The sequence below is a fragment of the Pelodiscus sinensis genome, chromosome 11 (genome assembly GCF_049634645.1).
Source record: "Pelodiscus sinensis isolate JC-2024 chromosome 11, ASM4963464v1, whole genome shotgun sequence".
Classification (NCBI taxonomy): Eukaryota; Metazoa; Chordata; order Testudines; family Trionychidae; genus Pelodiscus; species Pelodiscus sinensis.
In genome coordinates, this window is record NC_134721.1 from 46083074 (window position 1) to 46099823 (window position 16750).

The 16750-nt window shown below is 46.4% G+C and overlaps 1 protein-coding gene across 2 annotated transcripts in view; it reads right to left on the reverse strand.

The window, feature by feature from the left end:
- BSN (bassoon presynaptic cytomatrix protein) overlaps positions 1 to 16750 on the reverse strand; it is a 175019-nt gene that overhangs the window by 129198 nt on the left and 29071 nt on the right. For both annotated transcript variants that reach the window (XR_012906554.1, XM_075939578.1), the window contains exon 3: positions 2890 to 3729. Coding sequence is in view for 1 of the 2 variants with exons in the window: in XM_075939578.1 (XP_075795693.1) it covers positions 2890 to 3729 (840 nt within the window). In the remaining variant the exon portion in view is untranslated. The remainder of the gene's footprint in view (positions 1 to 2889; positions 3730 to 16750) is intronic.

Here is a 16750-nt window from a genome sequence, read left to right on the forward strand (position 1 = left end):
GTCTAACATAAATCTTCCTTTTATGAGGGATTTGGCTTCCTCGACCACAGGATGCTAAGCAAGGATGGGGTTCACCTTTTGAGAAAGGGGAAGACCATATTTGAATGCAGACTGGCTAACCTAGTGAGGAGGGCTTTAAACTAGATTCGACGAGAGCAGGTGACCAAAGCCCACAGAAAAGTGAAAAACATGGAGACCTGACAGATGGCTCAGACATGGGAGGGAGCATGGGCCATAATAGCAGAGATAAAGGAGGGATAAGGCAGAACTGGGGGGCAAAATCACATCAGTATCTTACATGCCTGTAATACAAATGCAAGAAGTACGGGGAATAAGAAGGAAGAACTTGAAGTGCTAATAAATAAACACAACTATGACATTGTTGGTATCCCAGGGTATGTCTACACTACCCCGCTAGTTCGAACTAGCGGGGTAATGTAGGCATACCGCACTTGCAAATGAAGCCCGGGATTTGAATTTCCCGGGCTTCATTTGCATAAGCCGGGCGCCGCCATTTTTAAATCCCGGCTAGTTCGAACCCCGTGCCGCGCGGCTACACGCAGCAAGGAGTAGCTAGTTCGGATTAGGCTTCCTAATCCGAACTAGCTGTACTCCTCAATCCACGAGGAGTAACGGTAGTTCGAACTAGGAAGCCTAGTTCGAACTACCTAGTTCGTGCCCCGTGTAGCCGCGCTGCACGGGGTTCGAACCAGCGGGGTTTTAAAAATGGCGGCGCCCGGCTTATGCAAATGAAGCCCGGGAAATTCAAATCCCAGGCTTCATTTGCAAGTGCGGTATGCCTACATTACCCCGCTAGTTCAAACTAGCAGGGTAGTGTAGACATACCCTAACATAGTGAATGCTAGTGGGATGGGGGTAGGTTTATAAGATTAAAAAAAAAGAAGTTAAAAATCACTTAGAAAAGTTAGATGCCTGCAAGTCACCAGGGCCTGATGAAATGCATCTTAGAATACTCAAGGAGCTGATAGAGGAGGTATCTGAGCCTTTAGTGATCATCTTTGAAAAATTATGGAAGACAGGAGAGATTCCAGAAGACTGGAAAAGGGCAAATATAGTGTCCATTTATAAAAAGGGAAATAAGAACAACCCAGGAAACTACAGACCAGTCAGTTTAACTTTTTTGCCAGGAAAATTAAGGAAATTAAGTAAACACTTGGAAGGTGACAAGGTGATAGGGAACAGCCAGCATGGATTTGTAAAGAACAAATCATGTCAAACAAATCTAGTAGCTTTCTTTGATAGGATAATGAGTCTTGTGGATAAGGAAGAAGTGGTGGCCATGCTATGCCTAAACTTTAATAAGGCATTTGAGACAGTCTTGCATGATATTCTTATCAATAAACTAGGCAAATACAACTTAGTTGGGGCTATTATAAGGTGGGTGCATAACTGGCTGGATAACCGTTCTCGGAGAGTAGTTATTAAAGGTTCACAATCTGGATGGAAGGGCATAAGTGGGGTTCCGCAGGGGTCTGTTTTGGGACCAGTTTTCTTCAACATCTTCATCAACGATTTAGATATTGGCATAGAGCGTACACTTATTAAGTCTGCAGATGATACCAAGCTAGGAGGGATTGGAAGTGCTTTGGAGGATAGGGTCAAAATTCCTAATGATCTGGACAAACTGGAGAAATAAAGAGGATGAAGTTTAATAAGGAGAAATGCAAAGTACTCCACTTAGGAAGGAACAATCAGTTTCACACATACAGAATGGGAAGTGACTGTCTAAGAAGGAGTACTGTAGAAAGGGATCTAGGGGTCATATTGGACCACAAGCTAAATATGAGTCAACAGTGTGACGCTGTTGCAAGAAAAGCAAACATGATTCTGGGATGCATTAACAGGAGTGTTGTGAGCAAGACACCAGAAGTCATTCTTCCACTCTACTCTGCACTGATTAGGCCTCAATTGAAATATTGTGTCCAGTTCTGGGCTCCACATTTCAAAAAAGATGTGGAGAAATTGGAGAAGATCCAGAGACGAGCAACACAAATCATTAAAAATCTAGAAAACATGAGCTATGAGAGAAGACTGAAAGAAATGGACTTGTTTAGTTTGGAAAAGAGAAGACTGAGAGGGATAGCAGTTTTCAGGTATCTAAAAGGATGTCACAAGGAGGAGGGAGAAAAATTGTTCTCCTTGGCCTCAGAGGATAGGACAAGAAGCAATGGGCTTAAACTGCAGCAAGGGAGGTTTAGGTTGGACATTAGGAAAAACTTCCTATCTGTCAGGGTGGTTAAACACGGGAATAAGTTGCCTAGGGAGATTGTGGACTCTCCATCTCTGGAGATATTTAAGAGCAGGTTAGACAAACATCTATCAGGGATGGTCTAGATGTGGTCCTTGGTCCTGCCGTGAGAGCAGGGGACTGGACTTGATGACCTCTCGAGGTCCCTTCCAGTTCTAGTGTTCCATGATTTTATGATTCACCTTGCCTCCTCCTGCCCATAACTCTAGGGCCTAAGAATTCCAAGCCCTCAGCAGGCAGCAGCCATGTACTATGGTCTTGGCCAAATAAAAACATGCCAAACAAACTGCAAGGATGCCTTCAGCAACCCTACCCTGCCACACTGAACAAATATGATAAAATCTCAATACCAACAGTTAGGAAACAACAAGCACACATTTAGGGTTTGTCTGCACAATGGGGCAATAACACAGGAGTGTGATTTATTTTGTATGCACAGTAACATGTTGCACATTAACTGGCCTTTGAGAGGGACTTTGTGAAAGCTTTTTCAGAAGTCTATTGAAACCTGGAAGGAAAACGCACTGGCTTTTGCCATGTTATTAATATCAGAATCTCAGAACAAAATCAGGGTTCCCAATAAACTGAAAATGGCCAAGTCCAGTGTGCAGCCCCCTTACCTCCGTGAGATGAGGCGTTGGATTGAATCCACACATGTTGCACACCTGCTGTTTACAAGTCGTGCAGCTATTATAGTTGGAAGGTTCCCCGGAGCCCACATTGATCTCTGATTTGCAGAGGGGGCACATGACCCTTTCTTTCGGCACTTCCTTTGGCTTGAAGTCTTGTTCTGCTTTGCTTTGCTTTGTAGCTGGGGCGGACCCAGCCCTACCCTGTGCTCCTGATGCAGCACTTGAGGATCTGAGTCCAGCTTCTTTGCTGGCATCACTGAAGACAATTTTTGGAGGCACTTTGCCAGAGGACTGCTGACTTTGCGGTGTGGCCTCTGGCTGGACAGACATGAGTGTGCTTGCCTGGGTCAAGAGAGAAGCCCCAAACCCAAAGAGCTTTCCTGTGAGGCCCTCTTGGGACTGCTCTTGTGCTGCAGCGCTGGGGGACAGTGCTGAAGTCTTTGCTGGGGAGTCTCCCAAGGTCTGTCTCTGGTCATAGGAGGGAAGCTTTGCTTGATGCTGTGGGGAAGACCTCACCACTTCCTGAGGAGCAGCATGGTTTGGCTGGCCTTGGCTGCGTGGTTCCTTCTGTGCTGCAGCTGGGGACGGTTTGGCTGACTCGGATTGCAGAACACCAGCACCCTGTCCAATGCCCAGCTGCACATTTCCTGGGAGCTTCTCCTGTCCTGTCATTCCCAGGAGTTGAGGCTGGGGATGTTTGGCTGGGGAATGGGATGGAGAAAGTGAAGGGGAATGTAGTTGCTGCTGGCTTTTGGAGCGAGGTGCTGTGGTCATGTCCATTCCCAAAGCTCTCTGCATCTGGCAATTCAAACACAACCATTCTTTCACCTACAAAACAAAGAGGATAATGCAGTGAGTGATGGCTACTGACCATGATCAAGGACAAGATCAGCACAGCCAATAGCAACATAAGCTGTTTTCTGTACCTGTCTGCCCAGGCTCTGCTGACTCTAGGAACATGATCAGGGCTTCTTTATGAAGAGAAACATATTGCTGTTAGATAGGTAGGAACAGAGGGCTCTTCTAGGTGCAGTGCTACTGTATCAACGTGTGCAGAAAAGTGCACTGTCTTAGTATGGCCAATACCTTGCGACAGTGGTTCTTAACCTCTCTCATAGACTTTAAGGTCAGAAGGGACCATTATGATCATCTAGTCTGACCCCCTGCACAATGCAGGCCACAGAATCTCACCCACACACTCCTGGAATAATCCTCTCACCTATATCTCAGATATTGAAGTCCTCAAATGATGGTTTGAAGACCCCAAGATGCAGAGAATCTTCCAGCAAGTGATCTGTGTCCCATGCTACAGAGGAAGGCGAAAAACCTCCAGGGCCTCAACCAATCTTCCCTGGAGAAAAATTCCTTCCTGACCCCAAATATGGCGATCAGCTGAACCCTGAGCATGTGGGCAAGACTCACCAGCCAGACACCCACCAAAAAGTTCTCTATAGTAACTCCTATCTTCCCACCATTGGCCTATTTACCACTGATAGTGAAAGGTCAATTAGTTGCCAAGATCATGTTATTCCATCAAACCATCCCCTTCATAAACCCATCTAGCTTAATTTTGAAGCCAGATAGGTCTTTTGGCTCCACTACTTCCCTTGGAAGGCTGTTCCAGAATTTCACTCCTCTAATGGTTAGAAACGTTCGTCTAATTTCGAGTCTAAACTTCCTGATAGCCAGTTCATATCCATTTGTTTTTGTGTCCACACTGATATTGAGCTTAAATAATTCCTCTCCCTCCCTGGTATTTATCCCTCTAATATATTTAAAGAGAGCAATCAAGTCTCCCCTCAGCCTTCTTTTGGTTAAGGTAAACAAGCCAACCTCCTTGAGTCTCCTTTCATAAGACAGGTTTTCCATTCCTCAGATCATCCTTTGTACCTGTTCCAGTCTGAATTCATCCTTCTTAAACGTGGGAGACCAGAACTGCACACAGTATTCCAAATGAGGTCTCACCAATGCCTTGTATAACGGCACTAACACCTCCTTATCTCTACTGGAAATACCTCGCCTAATGCATCCCAAGACCGTATTAGCCTTTTTCATGGCCATGTCACATTGGCAGCTCATAGTCATCCTGTGATCAACCAGGACTCCGAGGTCCTTCTCCTCTTAAGTCACTTCTAACTGATGTGTCCCCAGCTTATAAATAAAATTCTTGTTATTAATCTCTAAGTGCATAACCTTACACTTCTCACTATTAAATTTCATCCTATGCCAGGGGCCCATATCTGAGATGTTACGGAGGCACTGTCAAGGATTATCCGGCCCTCTGACTACTACCCCATGCTACACATCCATGTGGGCACAAATGATACTGCGAGGTGTGACACTGAGTGGATCAAGAGTGATTACAGGGCTCTGGGAGTAGGGGTGAAGGAGTTTGGAGCGCAGGTGGTATTCTCTTCGATCCTTCCTGAAGAAGGTAGGGGCCCAGGCAGAGACAGGTGCATCCTAGACGTGAATGCCTGGCTGCGAAGATGGTGTCGCCAGGAGGGCTTTGGCTTCCTCGACCACGTGATGCTATGCCAGGAAGGACTGCTAGGCAGAGATGGCGTTCACCTTTCGAGGAGGGGGAAGACCCTATTTGGACACAGACTGATTAAACTAGTGAGGAGGGCTTTAAACTAGGTTCGACGGGGACAGGAGAGCAAAGCCCACAGGTAAGTGGAGAACGTGGAGACCTGGGAGATGGGTCAGAAATGGGAGGGAGCGTGGGCTATAATGGCAGAGAGAAAGGAGGATCAGGGCAAAACTAGGAGGCAAGGTCAAATCAGTATCTTAGATACCTATATACAAACGCGAGAAGTATGGGTAATAAGCTGAAAGAACTGGAAGTGCTAATAAATAAGTACAATTATGACATTGTTAGCATCACAGAGACCTGGTGGGATAATACACGATTGGAATGTTTGTATAGAAGGGTACAGCTTGCTCAGGAAGGTTCGACAGGGAAAAAAAGGAGGTGGTGTTGCCTTATATATTAAAAAGGAGTGAGGTGGACATGGATATAGGAGACGGAAGTGTTGAGAGTCTCTGCGTTAGGCTAAAAGGGATTAAAAACAAGGGTGATGTCATGCTAGAAGTCTACCACAGGCCACCTACCCAGGTGGAAGAAGTAGATGAGGCTTTTTTTAAAACAACTAACAAAAATCATCCGAAGCCCAAGATTCGGTGGTGATGGGGAACTTCAACTATCCAGATATATGTTGGGAAAATAACACAGCGGGGCACAGGCTATCCAATAAGTTCTTGGACTGCATTGGAGACAACTTTTTATTTCAGAAGGTAGAAAAAGCTACCGGGGGGAAGCTGTTCTAGATTTGATCCTAACAAACAGGGAGGAACTGGTTGAAAATTTGAAAGTGGAAGGCAGCTTGGGTGAAAGTGATCATGAAATCATAGAGTTCACAATCCTAAGGAAGGGTAGAAGGGAGAACAGCAAAACAGAGACAATGGATTTCAGGAAGGCGGATTCTGGTAAGCTCAGAGAGCTGATAGGTAAGTTCCCATGGGAATCAAGACTGAGGGGAAAAACAGCTGAGGAGAGTTGGCAGCTTTTCAAAGGGATGTTATTAAGGGCCCAAAAGCAAGCTAGTCCTCTGTGTCGGAAAGATAGAAAATATGGCAAAAGACCGCCTTGGCTGAACCACGAGATCTTGCATGATCTAAAAATAAAAGAGGAGTCATATAAAAAATGGAAAGTAGGACAAATTACAAAGTATGAATATAGGCAAACAGCACAGGAATGCCGAGGCAAGATTAGAAAGGCAAAGGCACAAAATGAGCTCAAACTAGCTACAGGAATAAAGGGAAACAAGATGACTTTTTACAAATACATTAGAAGCAAGAGGAAGACCAAGGACAGGGTAGGCCCACTGGTCAGTGAGGAGGGAGAAACAGTAACAGGAAACTTGGAAATGGCAGAGATGCTTAATGACTTCTTTGTTTCGGTCTTCACCGAGAAGTCTGAAGGAATGCCTAACATAGTGAATGCTAGTGGGATGGGGGTAGGTTTAGAAGATAATTAAAAATTTTTGCTAATGGACTTGCAATTTCATGTGCCAGTTCAATATTCTTGGATGAAGATTATCTGGGCCCCCTGATTTACTCCCATTAAGCTGTTCAAGTTTGGCTTTTATCTCGGACATGATAATATCTACCTCCATATCCTTATTCCCATTTGTTATGTTGCCATAATCCCTAAGCTCCTCATTAGCCTCATTGAAGACTGAAGCAAAGTATCTGTTTAAATATCAGGCCATGCCTAGATTATCCTTAACCACTACTCTATCCTCAGTGATTAGCGGTCTCACTTCTTCATGTTTTGTTTTTTTCCCATTTATATGGCTATAAAACCTTTTACTATTGGTTTTAATTCCCTTTGCAAGGTCCAACTCTACATGACTTTTAGCCTTTCTCACTTTGTCCCTACATGCTCTAACCTCAATAAGGTAGCTTTCTTTGCTGGTCCCTCCCATCTTCCACTCCTTATATGCTTTCTGCTTTTTCTTAATCACCACTCTGAGATGCTTGCTCATCCAGCTTGATCTAAAACACCTGCCTGTAATTTTTTTCCCCTTTCTTGGGATACAGGCTTCTAATAGCTTCTGCAACTTTAACTTAAAATAATCCCAGGCCTCCTCCACCTTTAGATCCATAAATTCTTTAGTCCAATCCACTTCCCTAACTAATTTCCTTAATTTATTAAAGTTAGCCCTTTTGAAATAAAAAACCCTAGTCTCAGATTTATTTTTGTTTATCCTTCCATTTAGTTTGAACTAAATTAGCTCATGATTGCTTGAGTCAAGGTTGTCCCCTACAACCATTTCTTCTATGAGGTCCTCACTACTCACCAAAACCAAATCTAAAATGGCATTCCCCCTTGTTGGTTCAGCAACTACTTGATGAAGGAATTCATCAGCTATTGCATCTAGGAAAATCTGAGTCCTATTATTATTACTAGCACTTGTTCTCCAGTCTATATCTGGAAAGTTGAAGTCTCCCATGATTACGCAGTTTCCATTAGTATTTACTTCATTAAAAACATTAAAGAGGTCTCTATATCCAAATTAGGTCTTGGTGGTCTATATCACACCCCAAGCACTATCTCAGGGGAGGATCTAATAGTTTTCTTCCCCAACGTGATTTTTGCCCAGACAGACTCTGTCTTCTCCATTCCATCACTTTTTATTCCTTTACAATCTACCTCATCATTGATATACAATGCAACTCCACCACCTTTACCCTTATTTCTGTCTTTCCTAAACAGCACATACCCTTCAATACCTGTACTCCAGTCGTGCCTAGTATTCCACCATGTTTCTGTTATTCCTATAATATCTGGTATCATTTCCTGGACCAATAGCTCTAGTTCCTCCATTTTGTTACCTAGGCTCCTCGCATTGGTGTATACACATCATAATTTTTGCTGTTTGGCCTCACTCACATTCTTAACCCAATTTGGCCTGGACATTGTACCTCCAATATGACCTATTAGACTAGTATCCATTCTACCCTTCCTCCTTATGTCCATTCTCCTACCTCCAGCTATATCCTTTCTTACTTCGTTTTCCTCCCTCTCGATGCTAAAATCTGGCATAGAGATTACCTGGACATCTCCCAACCGTCTCCCCCAAATTCTTAGTTTAAAGCTGTCTTAATCAGTTTTTCCAGCCTCCATCCTAGAAGTCTATTTCCCTCCCTACTTAAATGAAGTCCATCCGAGAGAACAGTCCTCTGTCCATGAATGCCTCCCAGAGGCCATACATCCTAAAGCCCTCCTTATAGCACCACTGCCTGAGCCATCTATTGAGCATCATAATCCTATCACGCCTTAAGTTGCCCTTCTCTAGAACAGGCAGAATCCCACTGAAGATCACCTGAGCCTCGATTTCCTTAAGCGTCTTCCCCAGCCTGGCATAGTCTCCCTTGATTTGTTCCAGCGAGAATCTAGCCGTATCATTTGTTCCTACATGAAGGACGATCGATGGATTCTTTCCCGCTCCCGTTAGGATCCTCTTCAACCTCAGTTCTACATCCCGTATCTTAGCACCTGGCAGACAGCACACCCTTCTGTTCTCTGGATCAGTTCTGGTTACAGTCCTGTCTATTCTTCTCAATAAGGAGTCCCCAATCACGTAGACCTGCCTTTTCCTGGTGACAATGCAATTCTCTAGTCTATCTCTTGTTTCTTCTGGCTGCAAGTCCTTTCCATTCCTATTTTCCCTTGTAATCCTCTTTAACCCATCCTGTATCCTCCTGGTGCTCATTATTGGTGTTGTCTCCATCGACTCTTCCCCTTTATCTATGGGACTAACCACTCTTCTCTTCTTCCTTGCCCTTCCACCTTCAATGGCCACCTGTTGTACCCCTTCTTCATTCTCCAACTCCACATATCTGTTCTTGAGTTCTAGTTCTCCTTCACTGGCCCATCTTTTCCTCTGCCTGGTTCTCAGTCATATGCTTCTACTGTCCATTTTCTTCGCCCAGCAGTCCCCGCTCAGAGGCCTTTGATCCTGCTTCCATCTGCATGTCTAAGCTTTCCCCTTCAACCACGTCATGCCTTTGCTCCATCATCTGCTTGAACCCCCTTCTAGACTCAACCAAAGTTTCCACCTGCATCCCCAATCCTCGGATCTTTTCTTACATCAGCTCTATCAGGCGGCACTTCATGCAAACAAAACTCCTTTCGGGTACCCCCTCCAGGATCATGTACATACCTGTAGCCAGACACAAAAACCCCATCTTGTTTTTCCACGAGCCCCATCTTGTTTTTTCCCCCCCCCAGAGAGCAAGAGAAAGGCAGTCAGCCTTTGATGCCCTGGGAACGCAGGTGTGGTGCCTGTCCCTGACTCTACCATAAACAGAAACCAGACAGTAAATGGGCTAGCTGACAACTGGGAGGCCTCCTGTCGCCGTGATGGCTAGTATCAGTAATTGACACGCCTGCACTGTCTCGGGAGAGGAATCTTCGCCCATCACATACCAGAGGTGCCCACTGTCTGCATCTTCCCAGGTGTGAATTATGCTTTGCACCCTTCGTGGGAAACTTGGCATTCAAAGCCATTTTTCCTGATTGGCCACTTGAGACCAGGAAGAAGCCCATGTGACCCAAGGGGTATAAAAAGGGTTGAGTTGCCCACCCAATTTGAGCTCCAATCACCTACACCTGCTGGCAGGTATTGATTGTCTCCCGAGGTCCGTGGGACGCCCAACCTCGCCCTACTTCTTCCCGAGGGATTGAGAGAAAGACGCTGGCCACGCCAAGTCTGGAACGCAGGGGTGAGAATTGTACCTGCAATGTGTTTTCTTTATGTGTACACTCTAATTGTCTCTCTGTTGTAAGTTAGTTACTTTATTATAGTTTTCTTAAAGTCAAACTGCTTCATTTCTATTGTAAATCACCTTTGGTAAGGTGATTTAGCTATAAACTTTGGGAACAAGTGGGGTGCCCTCATTCACTTATAAAATATATATATCTATATACACTGAACCAAGTTTCTTTATTTCTTTTCTCTTTCTTTCTCCTATGAATAAGCCAGTGCGTGTCAAGCTTCTGACTTGAACCCGTGCTGCTGTACCCGAACCGAACACAAACAAAAGAACTTCAGCCGGTCATAAAGGGACAGATATAGGGAGAGCTTGGGCGTTTGGATTTGTGTCACACCCAGGTGGCAAAATTCAGTTGGGGCGCTTCTCAGTCTCCCCGAGGCTGCCCGCTGCGAAGGAATTATGAAATTCTAGCAGCTGAAATCTGAAGCGTAATAAGCTCTCCCTGTACACTTATTGGGGCGCCTTTCAACCTCTTCCAGGTTGCCCACTGCAAGGGACCCCGGTCTCAGCAGTTAAAGTCTTAGGCGTATAGTACACACATAGTATAGGAAGAGCTTGGGCGTTTGAATTTGTGTCACACCCAGGTGGCAAAAATTCAGTTGGGGCGCTTCTCAGTCTCCCCGAGGCTGCCCGCTGCGAAGGAATTATGAAATTCTAGCAGCTAAAATCTGAAGCGTAATAAGCTCTTCCTGTACACACTGGGGCATCTGTTAGCCTGTTTGGCTACCCTCTGCGACGGGACCTTGGTCCTAGCAGTAAAGTCACGGACGTTAAACTACTTTTCAGGGTGCCCTCCAGCCTCCTAGGCTGCCCGCTGCAACGAGACTTTGTGTCTCAGCAGTTGAAGACTTGGGTGTAACACACACGCACACACTGCCCTGACCGTCGGCTGACAATACCACAGTTACCACATCCACTCATCCTCCTTGTGTCCTCTGCTACTTGGGCCATGGCCACTGCTGCCTCTGTATTTATCAGCTCTCTCACTTAAATCCTGTTAGTCCGGCAAACACAAAAAACAAACCAAAACACCCCCCACGGCAAAAACAAACCCCAAACAAGGTTTCTGGGCTTGGGATCCATTTATAAAGGTTATGGCATCCAACACTGAGGTAAATAATTCTGGTGTGGATATCCTGAGGTGGTTTGGTTAGCTGCTGCCTCATAGAGAGGTTGGATCCTCCCTGGCACTCACTTCACAGCATCAGTTCCTACAGCTCTTGTGCTGTGGGGCTGGTGGAAAGCAGCTCTCCACTTTGGGCATTGTAACTTCTGGGGCTGCCATACCGAGAGATATAACCAGAGTGGGGCAAGCAGAGCAGCTGCCTAAGATGCAAAACTGCAGGGATGGAAAAACGGAGGGAGGGCATATGGGGTGACATGTCTCCCCAAAGTTCTGCCTTTAATTTAATGCAGAGGTTTCCAAACCACGGGGGATGGGGTGAAGAACATCCCACAGTTTGAAAAACATTGCCTCCAGCCTGCAGTGGGCTGATTGGAAGGTGATTGGAGCTGCTTGGCTTGCTCAGGCCGATAGCTCTCTGCTCAGCAGCCCTCCCTGCCCTGCTCTGCAAGTTAGGCCACCTCTCCATCGCCAAGCCCTACCCAGGTAGCAGTAAGCAAGTGCTTTGGGAAGGCTCTGTGGGCAAAGGCTGGCTTTAGAGCAGGGATGGGGAACCTTTCTTGGGTTGGAGGGCTCTGACCCACAGAAAAATCAGTCAGGGGCTGCACACAAGTAAAAAAAAAAAAAAAAAAAAAAAAACCACCTCGCTGACATGGCTTCCAACTGAGAAGAACAAAAACAATCCCCACATTCTCCTTGCACACCAGAGCCTAGAGGGCCCAAGCTAATAGATTTTGTGTGGTCCAGCTGTGGAGCAGCGGGGGGCTGGAGCATCAGTGTGGGTTCCCCAATGCTGGAGTGGGCCCTGAGCCTTAGAGGCTGGAACCAGGCAAGCTGGGGGCCACATCCAGCCCCTGGGCCTAAGATTCCCCACCCCTGATTTAGGGGGTGGCACCAAATAAGCACTTTTAGGGCAGAGGTAAGAGTGCGTCAGGGAGGCAGGTGAGAGATGTGCCAACTACTCTGTCTGGGGCGTGTCATCTCCTGGGCAGGCAAACTGTTGACCATGAAAGCAAAAGATTGGTTTTCACTCCAAACATCATGGATTTTCTAGGTGGTAATGAGAAGTATAAAATGCTTTGGCTAAGTGACAACAAATGAAAACCTCCCTCCTTGAGAGACATTCCTGTGTCACACTAACATCTGCATTAAGTTCATTAAAAAAAGCTATCTAGGAGCACTGAGTCTTTTGTTTCTAAGAATCTCCAGGATGCCCATGCAGCTGTACAAATATTAATATACAACACTGTTTCCAGGATAATCAGCTCTGCATAGCTAGCATTTCTCTGAGACAAGCAATTAGGGCCCTAAAAAGGAAAACGCCATTCGAAAATGAGATCTGCCTAAGCCATAACAGTCCTGGACTGGAACAAGAACCTGAACGAGAACCTGACCATGAGGAAACAGGATGCAGCACTTCTCCCCATGAACCAGGAGGGGGCACACTGTGGCTTTGCTCATACAGAGGGCACATAGTGCTTGCTTGGCCTACCAAGAGGAGGAACAGACAAGTGATTCAGAATTAAGGTACAAAGCAGTATCATAAGAACATAAGAGCAGCCGTACTGGGTCAGACCAAAGGTCCATCTAGCCCAGTAGCCAATCTGCCAACAGTGGCCAGCACCAGGTGCCCCAGAGAGGGTGGACCAAAGATAATGATCAAGCAATTTGTCTCCTGTCATCCCTCCCCAGCCTCTGACAAACAGAGGCCAAGGACACCATTTCTATCCCCTGGCTAATAGCCTTTCATGGACCTAACCTCCATGAAATTATCTAGCTTCTCTTTAAACTCTATTATAGTCCTAGCCTTCACAGCCTCCTCTGGCAAGGAGTTCCACAGGTTGACTACACGCTGTGTGAAGAAGAACTTTCTTGTATTATTTTTAAACCTGCTACCCATTAACTTCATTTGGTGTCCTCTAGTTCTTCCATTATGGGAACTAATAAATAACTTTTCTTTATTCGCCCTCTCCACACCACTCATGATTTTATAGACCTCTATCATATCCCCCTCAGTCTCCTCTTTTCTACACTGAAAAGTCCCAGTCATTTTAACCTCTCTTCATATGGGACCCATTCCAAACCCCTAATCATTTTAGTTGCCCTTTTCTGAACCTTTTCTATGCCAATATATCTTTTCTGAGGTGAAGAGACCACATCAGTACACAGTATTCAAGATGCCATGTACACAGTATCACCTCACATTACTTCAGCTTCTACATGGGTAAGCCATACGCATAGCCATGAGGGACAGACACTAGCAGGAAGTAGCAGGGCTAAAAATGGCAAGGCAATACCCACAGCATAGTAAAGGGTATAACTATATTCCCAGTATAACTGTATTCTTCTTCACCCTAAAATGCTCAGAACAAAGTTATTACTAGGTCCAAATATTCCTATTAATGACAAGACTTATGAAAATTCTGCTCTCAGCCTTAGTAATAAGAATCACAGGTTAATGATGTGGTGTGTACTTCCCTTGGAACCATGTTAAATTTGTTGCCTTCTCATTTCATGGGTGTCCTATTGTTATCTTATTAGCAGACAGTAAACTGGACTGTCTCAAACCACTGCCTCTTATAACCATTAATCCATGCCACCTAGCATTTTAGTTGCTTTTCTCTGGATCTTTTCCACATTATCTACTTTTTAAATCAGTATCCCAAGTCTGAACCTTGTGAGAGCGTACAACTGATTTGCAGAACTATATTCTAGTATTTTACTTGTGTTTTCCATTGCCTGTCTAATACAGACTAACATTATGGAGTTTTCTAAGCCCCTGATGCACATTGAGCAGAGGTATTTATGAGCTGTCTGTAGAGATGAAAAGATCTATTTTCAGTTAGTGCCCCTCAATATGTATGGGGAACTCCGATTTTGCTTGTAGGTACATACATGTCTTTTCAACTGCTTAAGCCCTAGGTTGTTTAAGCCTGTTAGCAGGGCTAGCGTTAAGACTCGCTGGGGTCCAGGGCAGAAAATGAGGAGTGCTCCCCTGCCCCTGGAAGTCAGGTGTGACAGTCTGTGGGGGTGGAGCCAGCACTAGGTACAGAGGCTTTGGCATGGACCCACAGGCTGTCCCACTATGGGGAGTCAGGGGGTGGAGGTGGCACTCCCCCATAACTCCTACTGCTCAGGGCTGAGGCATGTAATGTAGATTCACAGAGCCTGTGGTGTAGGGGCCACGGCAATTGGCTTCCTTGCCTCCCCCTAATGGCAGCTGTGCCTGGGGGGCCAGGCAGCATTGGCACATCTGACCTCTGCCCCCTCGCTTTCCTAGTCAAGGTGCCTCGGTTTTTTAGGGAGCGGAGTAGACGGACCTGGACCATCCCTCTCCATTGAGTGTGAGCCCAGTGCTCTATGGGTCAACCCCTGACCAGGGGGACCCCTAGGAGGGATTCTAAATCCTCTGCCCTGGGCTACTTCCTACCACCATCCCTTCACTTTGGGGCATGAATCTCTAGGCAAATTGGCTGGGATGGCTTGCCTCCAGTAGCACTCCCACATGGATCTGTTATGGTACCAGGCTACTTCGGGCAGGACAACCATAAGCTGATCAGGCTTAACCCCAGAATCCCTGTGCTTCAGTCACCTGGTTACTTCCACTGATGCTGGTGGCCAGTGCTCCTCCCCTCTCCATTGGCCAGGGAAATGATTCTTACTCCCTAGTGGCTGACTCTGATGGCAGGCTAGTGATCTTTCCTCCCTGGTAGGGAGTCAACTAACTCCTACCTCCTTCACAGTCAGCTCCCAAGAAAGCCAGGTCCTCTTCTGCCCTCTCCCCTTCAGGTCTGACATGGGCTGCCAGGCTAGTTGGGCCCCAAGGCTCTCTTTCACTCCAAGGAGAGACGTAATAGTATAGTCAATTAACCGATTAGCAAAAGCTTATCGGCTGACGTAATAGACTACATGCATTCCCCTACACACACACCCCAGTAAATTTTTTAGCCAGCAGCCCAGCTCAGTCCTGGCTCGTGCTGGGTCCAGGACCCATCCCTGCTGAGGCTCTGCATTGAAAGTGTATTAGGAGCAGGGCCGGCCCGAGCCATTTTGGCGCCCTGGGCCCCGGGCCCCAGGCACACGGCGTCGCCCCTGGGGCGCAAGGCCCAGAATAAGAATTCATGGCGGATGCACTGCCCAGTCGGCCCAGCCACCGCTGATGGTGCACAGCCCAGGGTGGGCTGCGCATGGCCATGCAGGGACCTGTGGCTGCGGTGGAAGGGCGCTGCTGGTGGGTGCTGTGGGGGTTAACACAGTAGGTTGGCACCCTGGGCAGCTGCCCAGTTAGCCCACCCCTTAGTCCAGCCCTGATTAGGAGCCAAGTGGGCAGGCAGCCTGGCTCAGTTCTGTCTCATGCTGAGTCTGGGAGCTCACACCGCCGCCCCCCCCTCCCCCAGGGGTTGCTGTTTCTCTGCGCTACTGCATCTGTATCAGAGGCAGCAGCATGGGGCAGCAGACAGTCAGTCTGAGAGGGGAGCTGGTTTTTAAACTGGCTCCCCTCATGGACCAGCTCCCACTTGGCACAGAGGCAGCAGTGCAGAGTGGCAGAGGGCTCCTCAGGAGAGGGGCCGGAGCACACTGGCTGCCGGCCCCACCTCCAGGGATTATAAAATAGTTGAGTAACTGATAAGAATTCATGAGGTTAATCAACTACAGCCGCTACCCGAGTTATGACCACCTCCACTTATGACCATCCGCACTTACGACCAAAGTGGTCGTAAATGCAGATCCGAGTTACGAACGGCGATCCGCCTTTACAAACAACGTAGTCACTATGTAACTCTAAAGCATCCAAGTTACGAACACTTCGAGTTACGGACCAAGTCTTGGTCCATAACTTGTCCGTAACATCCCTAACCCCTAGCAAGCAGTTTCTCCACTTCATCATAAGAACCTTCTTTTTTCCACACAATCCCCTCTAAACTTACCTAAACTAAAGCTATGTCTACACTATAGCCTCTTGCACAAAAACATATGCAAATGAGGCAAAACATGGAATATCACTGCATCTCTCTTGCATAATTAATGAGGCTCCGTTTTTGCACAAGAGGCTTTTGCACAAAGAGAAGCTGTCTACACGGCTCCTTTTTGCGCAAAAACCCCGTCTTGCGCAATACCCATTCTTTCGCATTTTTTTCCAGGAAGAATGGCTCTTGCGCAAAAGCCTCATTAATTATGCAAATGAGGCACTGCGATATTCCACACTTCACCTCATTTGCATATTTTTGGCGCAAAATGAGGACAGTGTAGACATAGCCTAAGTGATTTTGCACAACTCACAAAGTTAGAATTTCACTCTTCTACCACCTTTGCACATCATAAATACAGATATTAAATAACCCCAGTTCCACTATTTTATTAACTTCTTTTCACACTGAAAAC